The sequence below is a fragment of the Chrysochloris asiatica genome, unplaced genomic scaffold (genome assembly GCF_000296735.1).
Source record: "Chrysochloris asiatica unplaced genomic scaffold, ChrAsi1.0 scaffold00293, whole genome shotgun sequence".
Taxonomy (NCBI): Eukaryota; Metazoa; Chordata; class Mammalia; order Afrosoricida; family Chrysochloridae; genus Chrysochloris; species Chrysochloris asiatica.
Window position 1 is genome coordinate 2800997 of NW_006408811.1, and position 8367 is coordinate 2809363.

The window sequence follows — 8367 nt, forward strand, 5'->3', positions numbered from 1 at the left end:
TATGCAGATGATACAATCTTGCTTGCTGAAAGCAAAGAGGACTTCAAATTCTAATTGATGAAAATCAAAGATCACAGCCTTTTGTATGGGTTGCATCTCAATGTAAAAAACAAAAACAAAAATCCTCACCACTGGTCCTATAAACAACATTCTAAGCAACGGAGAAAAGATTGAAGTTGTCAAATACTTCATTTTGCTGGGATCAACCATTAACACTCACAGAAGCAGCAGTCAAGAAATCAAATGCCGTATTGCATTAGGCAAATCTGCAGCACAACTCCTCTTTAAAGTGTTCAAGAGCAAAGATGTCAGTTTGAGGACTAAGGTGCTCCTGAACCCAAGTCATGGTATTTTCAGTAACCACATGTGCATGTGAAAGAGTCTTGGTGTGGTGCTGTGGGTTAATGTGCTGGCCTGCAAAGTTGGTTTGAACCAAAAGGTTGGTGGTTCAAGCTCACCAGCTGCATCTTGGAAACCCACACAGGGTTGCTATGGGTCAGAACCTACTTGATGGCACTTAACAACAACAATACACATGTGAATGTTGGATAGTGAATAAGGAAGACCATAGAAGAATTGATGCATTTGAGTTATAGTGTTGGGGGTAGAATATTAAAAGTACCATGGATTGTGAGAAAAACAAACCAATTTGTGTTGAAAGAAATACAGCCAGAATGCTCCCTGGAAGCTAGGATGGCCAGTCTTTGTCTCTCATACGTTGGAGATATTATCAGGAGGGACCAGTTCCTGGAGAAGGATATCATATTTGGTAAAGAGAAGGTTCAGAGAAAAAGGGGAAGTTCCCCACGAGATGGATTAGCACAATGACAGCATCAATGGGCTCAGGTGTAGCAATGATTGTGAGGTTGGATCGGGACTAGGCAGTATTTTGTTCTGTTGTGTATAGGGTTTCTAAGAGTCAGTGTCAACTCAATGGCACCTAACAACAAGTAGCTCTATACAAGATCACTGTGAGTCAGTGCTGTCTTGACAACAACTTAACAACAACTAGCTTTCTATGTCTTAACAACAACTAACTTTCTATGAAGTCCTGGTGTTGCACCTTAGGTTAAGAACTGGACTGCTAACCACAAGGTTGGCGGTTCAAACCCACCACAGCACCTCGGAAACCATATACAAGTTCACTATGAGTAGCGACCAACTCGACAGCACTTTACCACTATCTCCAATACAACTAGCCCTCTGGAGTCCTGGTGTAATGCTGTAGGATAAGCACTGGACTGTTAACTGTAAGATTGGTGGTTCCCACCCACCAACCACTCCTTGAAAACCCAATATAAGATCTCTATGAGTCAGACCTGACTTGATGGCACTTAACAAGAACAATAATGACTAGCTCTCTGGGATGCCTCCTTTTGTAATTCCCTGGCAAATGCTATATAACAATTTTCTTCTTTTCCCCAAGCAAAGGAAGAGATTATGAACATTGGGTTTCAGCAAAGTGGTTCAAGGTTTCTATATTCTTTTTTGATAAGACAAGCTGCAAATTTGCACTGAGTGAAAAGAAGTAACCTTCACTCTACTGCTTCAAGCTCTTTTCTTTAGATTAGGGATAAATGTTTCCTTGGATTCCAAATAAAGCAAAATAAAGTAGTAATGGTTTTTCACCATGGACTCACAATCTCTCCCCAGGGAAAACACCTGAAAGAGCCAGATTGCACTCAAGCATGCAGAGGCCTGGTTATAAGGTTTGGACAACTCCCAAACCACCCGAACCAGCACCAGCTCCACTGCCATTGAGTCAGTCCTGGCTCATAGTGACCCTGTTGAAAAGAGTAGACCTGCTATTTTGGGTTTCTGAGACTGTAAATCTTTATAGCAGGGCTGAGGCATGTCCGGCCTGTGGGTCGTGGCCTCTTGAAATCATTTGGTCTGGACCTTGCCAAGGCAACTGCAGTTATAGGCATCACACTGTTGTTTTTAAGTGCCGTTGAGTCATTTCCAACTCATAGTGACCATGTATAAGATTTCCAAGGAGTGCTGGTGAGCTTGAACCTCTGACCTTGTGGTTCAAACCAAACTTGCAGTCTGCACGTTAACCCACAGCACCACAGCAGCCGTCACATTGTTGTTGTTGCTGTTGCTGTTAAGTGCTATTGAAGCAGTTCCAATCCATAGTGACCTTGTATAGGGTTTCCAAGACGCAGCTCTTGAATTTGAACGCCAACCTTGTGGTTCAAACAGACTTTGCAGTCCAGCGAATCAACCCACAACACCACACCAGAACTCCTGCCATCACATTGTTGTTGTTGTTGTTGTTGTTGTTGTTGTTAAATGCTGTTGAGTCAGTTTCAACCCATAGCGACCCTGTGTAATGTTTCCAAGTAGCAACTGGTGAGCTTGAACCTCTGACATTGCTGTTCAAACCACTTTGTGGGGTGAGCTAATAAAATGTTTGACAAAACATAGCAGGCTAATTTTTAAGTTCATAATTTGTATGGCCTGAGAATGTTGTTATAAATATTCAAATGGATCTTGGCAGAAAAAAGTTTCCCTACCCTGCTATAGGGTTGGAATCGACTCAACAGCACTTAACAACAACAACCCCTGCTTTATGGGAACAGAATGACTCTTCTTTTTCCCACAGAGTGACTGGTAGTTTTGAACTACAACCTTGAAGATAGCAACCCAATGCTTAACACACTACGCCACTAGTGCTCCTTGAAGAAAGCAACAGGTCATTAAAAAGACAAGAAGGAAAGAAAAGACCAAAATAGATGTCCGAAGAGACTGAAACTTGCCCTTGAACATAAGAGAATCTCTAATACATGTCCTCTCAATTACAAACGGTACCTGCCTAGCTTTGGTGCTTATGAACACCCAATTGATTCAAAATTCCAGTGTTTTGACTGGGAGCCAAAATACCAGGGGTGCTATTGGAATGCTGTAGGGGCATGGGTTAGAATAAAAAACTTCTTAAAACCTTCGACTGGTGCCTGACTCCTGATCTCCTGAAATTGTGTGTGATGATTGCAGAAGCAGAAGAATGTGTGGCCCAGAGAGAGGGAACATCTCAATTTTTAGACCTGATACAGAGGTCTTAGTACCTTTGCCAAGGGTTTCTCACCCTTGGCACTGCTGACATTTTGGGTTGGGTTGGCTTGTGCATTCTAGGATTTTTAGCCACCTGTTAGATGCTAGCACTAATAATACCCTATCTCCTCATTGTGAAAACCAAAACTGTCCTCAGACCTTGCCAAATGTCCCCTGGGGAGAAAAATAGCCCTGGTTGGTAACCAATACTTTGGTCCCTGTTATGAATTGAATTGTGTCTCCCTTGAAAGAAATATTGCAGTCTTAATATTGAAGTTTGTCTCCCCAAAAGATGTACTATGGTCCTAATATTTTTTCCTGTCTCTGTATGTCTACTCCTCTTTGAGAAGGCACAGCCATATAAGATTATGAATTACCCTCTTCTAATCCATGCTGTGCAGGGATCTCGTCGAGTTGGAATGGATTCAGCAACACTTAATAACAACATGGTCTTCTAGAGGGCCATAAGTGAACTATTTCATCTCCTTCTGTATTCAGAAGCTATGACCTAATATCCCAGTAGCCTATTATATAAACCTCTACTGAGGTCTTAACAACAACAACAACTGAGGTCCAGCAGTTGGATCCAGTCATCCTGAGATACTTATTCAGCACATATTCTCTTTTAAACGTGAAAGTAATTCAAACGGAATACAGACCCATAATGTTCTTTCTGTACCAGCTCAAACTCTACTACTCTTCAATTACCACAGGAGAGATGGGAATCATTTTCACTCATCTTCATCTAGAAAAATTCAAGTGGGATACAGACCCAGAACCTGCTGTTCGTGCTAGCTCAGACTCTTCCACCACTTTGTCACGGCAGGGGAGTTGGGGCTCATTTTCACATTCATCTTCATCCGAAAAGTCTTCACAATCATTGTCACCATTACACAGGAGCCGCCTCTTTATGCACCTTCCTGCAATCACAATGGGAAACGCACTGTTCGTCTAGGCCAAATGTTCTCTCTCATCCCCCTGTGGAAGTGAAGTTGAAGGTGAGGGCTGAGACACAGGCATCTGAACTATTTGGATAGACTATGGAGATGGTCCTTTCACATTTAGCAATGGGAGTGTCTACAAGCACAATTACTTCTTTTCACTCATGTGTACCCAGAGGAACCCAAGATGAACACATTGATTGCAAGGATTACCTGTGGCACATTTAAAATCATTTCCACAGTCATCCTCAGCGTCTTCACAAGGCTCCGTGGATACACACTGTCGTCTGTCTCCCACCGAGTCCAAGCACTTCCTTCCATGAAACTGGCCAAAGACCTCAATGCTCCTTGAGCGGAACTGCACAAAACCAGCTAGGAAGATTAGAGTTTCTAACAACCAAAAAGGATTATGATCTAAAACTGCATCCATATCACCCAAACCCAAATGATTCAGTGGTTTTAAGATGGCAGAGGGAAAAGCAGTAACCTGTGGCTGTTAAGTGTATTCTTACTCATGGAGATCCTACGTGCATCAGAGCAGAACGGTGCTCCATAGAGTTTTCAGTGACTGTAATCTTATGAAATGGAGTCTTGGTGGCACAACTGTTAAGCACTCAGTTGCTAACTGACAGGTTGGCGATTTGAACCTATTCAACGGCTCTGCAGGAGAAAGACCTGGTGATTTTCTTTCATAAACACTACCCCCAAGAAAACCATATGAGTCTAAAAAACAATAATTTTATGTAAGTAGATTGCCAGGCGTTTCTTTTGCTGCACTGATGGGTGCATTCAAACGGCCAACCTTTTGGGTAAGTAACCAACCACAAACTGTTTGTATGGGGTCACCATCACTTAGTGACAAGTAACAATAGCAACAACAACAAATGTTGCATAAAGTAACACTTAGCCATTCCATGTTTTGCAATCATCTTAAACAGAAACTGATTTCTGATATCATACAACACTCAGGTTTACCTGTAAGGTGAGTCACATGCATTTAGATACTTCTCTGTCTTTAGAGTTTGGAGCTCAATGGGAGGGTTCATTGCTTCATAGTCATCTCACTGTTGTGGAGATGCTGCAAGGGTACAGTTTCAGAGAGAACTTACCATTTGTTTGAGGCAAGGGTCACACTGAGACCACTCACTCCACTGGCTCATTCTGCAGTCTATGGGAGACGGAGTTCCACTGTTTTGTATTGATGGCAGGAGGGAACTAAGAGAATAAAACACATCAATTTATAATCATTTCATGTCCCTAGTTCTCAGAAATCTTTATAAATTAGTTTAATTTGTTTACTATTTTCCCCTTTCTAAATCAGAGTATTTATCTTTTTACTAAGTCTTTTATTTGATACTTGGTCACATGTTTTATATTCTCAGCTTGTTCTTTAATTCTTGTACTACTCTTATTTAACATTCAACAGAACAGCAACTATACTAAAAGTAATGAGGAAAACTAGGAAGACCTCCTGTTAGGCCTTTCACACTGATTGATCTTATATTTCTAACGGAATTATGAACTCACTGAAGCTGGAAACCATTTACTTTCTTTGTAGCTCTTCAGAGAGTCAGACAAATCTTTGCGTTGCCTGGTTCCTTAGCTTTTCTTTTCTCCAACCAGTTGCCGTTGAATCAATTCTAAGTCATGGTGACCCCTTGTGTGCCAGAGTAGAGCTGTGCTCCATAGCGTGTTTGTCATTATTAAGTGCAATCAAGTTGGTTCCGACTCCTAGCCACCCTATATAGGGTTTCTGAGGAGCAACTGTTTTGGTTTGCAGTCCAGTGCTGGTCCTAGAGCACCACATCAGGGATTTTAGTGGCTGATATTTTGGAAGTAGATCACCGAGATATTTCTTCCAACATGTGGACTGGAACTGCCACCCTCCAAGTTAGCAGTTGAGCTCATTAACTGCACAACACAGGGACTCCTAGCAAACACCCCATAAGTCACACTTTCCCATGAGAGGCTAAACTGAGTGCCCTTACATCTTCACACTCCACTTTAGAGCTTGCTTTGCATCTTTTTGAGTTTTAACTTCATAAACTTGGCACGTATGGGCTTCTCGCTTCCTTTCTCAGACCTGATGCTCGGGAACGCTTAACTAGCCTTGAACTTTTCTTTCTCCCCTGATTCATCATTTGGATCTCAACTGGTTGCAATGCCAACTTGAATAATTTCTTTATTCAGTGACAAGAAAAAAGAACAAAATCACTAAGTACACATCCTATAAACTTTCTGTCTCCATGGGTCTCAATGGGCACTTTTCTTTTTCACAGTGAAGCCTCTTACACTGGAGGGGCTGCTTTTTAAGTACCATCGAGTGGGTTCCAACTCATAACGACCCTCTACAGGGTTTCCAAGAAGCAGCTGGTGACCAATCCCATACTAAAGCTCTAACCCCAGCTCCTCTTTGAGATTCTGACCAATTGAATATTTCTTCTATTGCGAATTCACCCCCAGCACCAGTTCCTTTCCATTTGTAAGATAATGTGTTCATCTTTGATATCAACAAACAAACAAAATACCTCTCCTGGACTCCACATTTCCTTTTGGCTACCCATCTCTCTCTTTGCCTTTACAAAGCTTCCTAAAATAGTTGGCATTAGCATATTTATATATTTCTCTCTTATCTTAGAAAAACCAAATCAAAACAAAGAACAAATTGCAACTCTGCTTTTTGTTGTTGTTATTAAGTGTTGTCCACTCAGTTCCGACTCATAGCAAATCTGTATAGGGTTTCTGAGGTGCGGCTGGTGAGTTGAACTTCCAACCTTGTGGTTCAAACCTTCTTTGCAGTACAGCACATTAATCCAGAAGTAGTTTGCACCATTGATGTCCTGTGTTTTACACCCATTGACACTGCTCTTGCCAAAACCAGTGACCACCATCTCGCTCACGATCTTTAGCTTCTCTCAGTCATTAGCTTATTGACAACTTCCCAGTGCTTGATATAGTTGTCTGGTCTTGCTTGGAAAACTTTAATGTGCCAGACCGCAAAGCTGTTTGAACTGCAAGGTTAGTGGTTCAAGCTCACCAGCTGCTCCTCAGAAACCCTATACAGGGTCACTATGGGTCGGAACCGACTCGACGGCACTTCACAACAACAACAAAGTAATACTAGGCACCTTTCATTTCTTCTGTCTTCTCTTCCCAGTTCTTCTTAGTCTCCTATGCAGTCTCTTCTTCCTCTGATAGTCCCTGAACTGCTGTTTATTCTCAACTTCTGTGTTTGGGTCTTTTCTCAACACTTTTTCTTCCTTAAGACTATCAGTTTCATGTTTATGTTAATAATTGTCCATTAGTACATCTCCAGAGTTTTAAATTCTTGAACACAACTCACAGTGGATTATGAACTGTTGAACTAAATGTACCCTGAAACAAATCCATTATTCTTTCTCTTCTCTCAAAGCTCTTCCTCCGGCTCTCTGTTTACTATTAAAAGTAAATGTTGTTGTTAAGTGTCCTTGAGTCATTTCTGACTCATAGCGAACCTGTATAGGGTTTCCCAGGAGCAGCTGGTAGATTTGAACTGCTAATCTCTGGTTATAAGTCCAGTGCTTACCCTACAGTGCCACACCAGGAGTCCATTATGGCAAGTAGCACTTCCATAGATACAGTTGCCCTAGCCAGAAACCTGAAACCTACTGTTAATAGTTTTGGAAATAGCTCTTAAGTCCACCCATGCCTTTTCATCTCTTCCAAACATTTCTCTGGTCCATGTTACTAGTCTATCATTCCCAGATAATTACAATAATTTCTTTCAAATCCAGTTTCTATAAGACAACCAGAGGGATCTTTAAAAAATGTAAATTTAATTATACCATTTCCCTATTGAAAATTGTCGGTAGTTCTCATTGCTCTTGTGGTAAGGTGAAATTTCCTAACATAAAGTAGTAGTCAGAAAAATGCTCCCTTCCTACAAAGATGTCCATGTCCTATTTCCCAGAACCTGTGATTATATTATCTTACATGGCAAAAGTGACTTTGCAAATGTAATTGAGGCAATATTATCCTGGTATATCCAGGTTGGTCCATTCTAATCATATTCCTGTTCTTGTTAGGTGCCATTACGTCGATTCCAACTCATTTCACCTCTGTGTTCAACAAAAGGAAATACTGCCGCATCCTGTACTATCATCACAATTGTTGTTATACTTGAACCCATTGCTGCTGCCACTGTGCCAATCTCATTGGACATCTTCCTCTTATTCACTGGCCCTCTACTTTACCCAGCCTGATGTTCTTCTTCAGAGACTGATCCCTCCTGATAGTATGAGAGACGAAGGAGATTCTAAAGAGTATTCTGGCTGTACTTCTTCCAACCAGATTTGTTTGTTCTTCTAACAGTCCATGGTACATTCAACATTCC

At 41.4% G+C, this 8367-nt stretch overlaps 1 protein-coding gene across 1 annotated transcript in view; it reads right to left on the bottom strand.

The window, feature by feature from the left end:
* The window catches only part of C9 (complement component 9), a 53290-nt gene extending 46404 nt beyond the window's left edge, over nucleotides 1-6886 (bottom strand). The window contains exons 1-4 of the mRNA XM_006874684.1: nucleotides 6849-6886; nucleotides 5105-5210; nucleotides 4209-4353; nucleotides 3827-3974 (exon numbers count right to left, since the gene is read on the bottom strand). Coding sequence (XP_006874746.1) covers nucleotides 3827-3974; nucleotides 4209-4353; nucleotides 5105-5210; nucleotides 6849-6886 — 437 coding nt within the window. The remainder of the gene's footprint in view (nucleotides 1-3826; nucleotides 3975-4208; nucleotides 4354-5104; nucleotides 5211-6848) is intronic.
* Between the last annotated feature and the right edge of the window lie 1481 nt (nucleotides 6887-8367).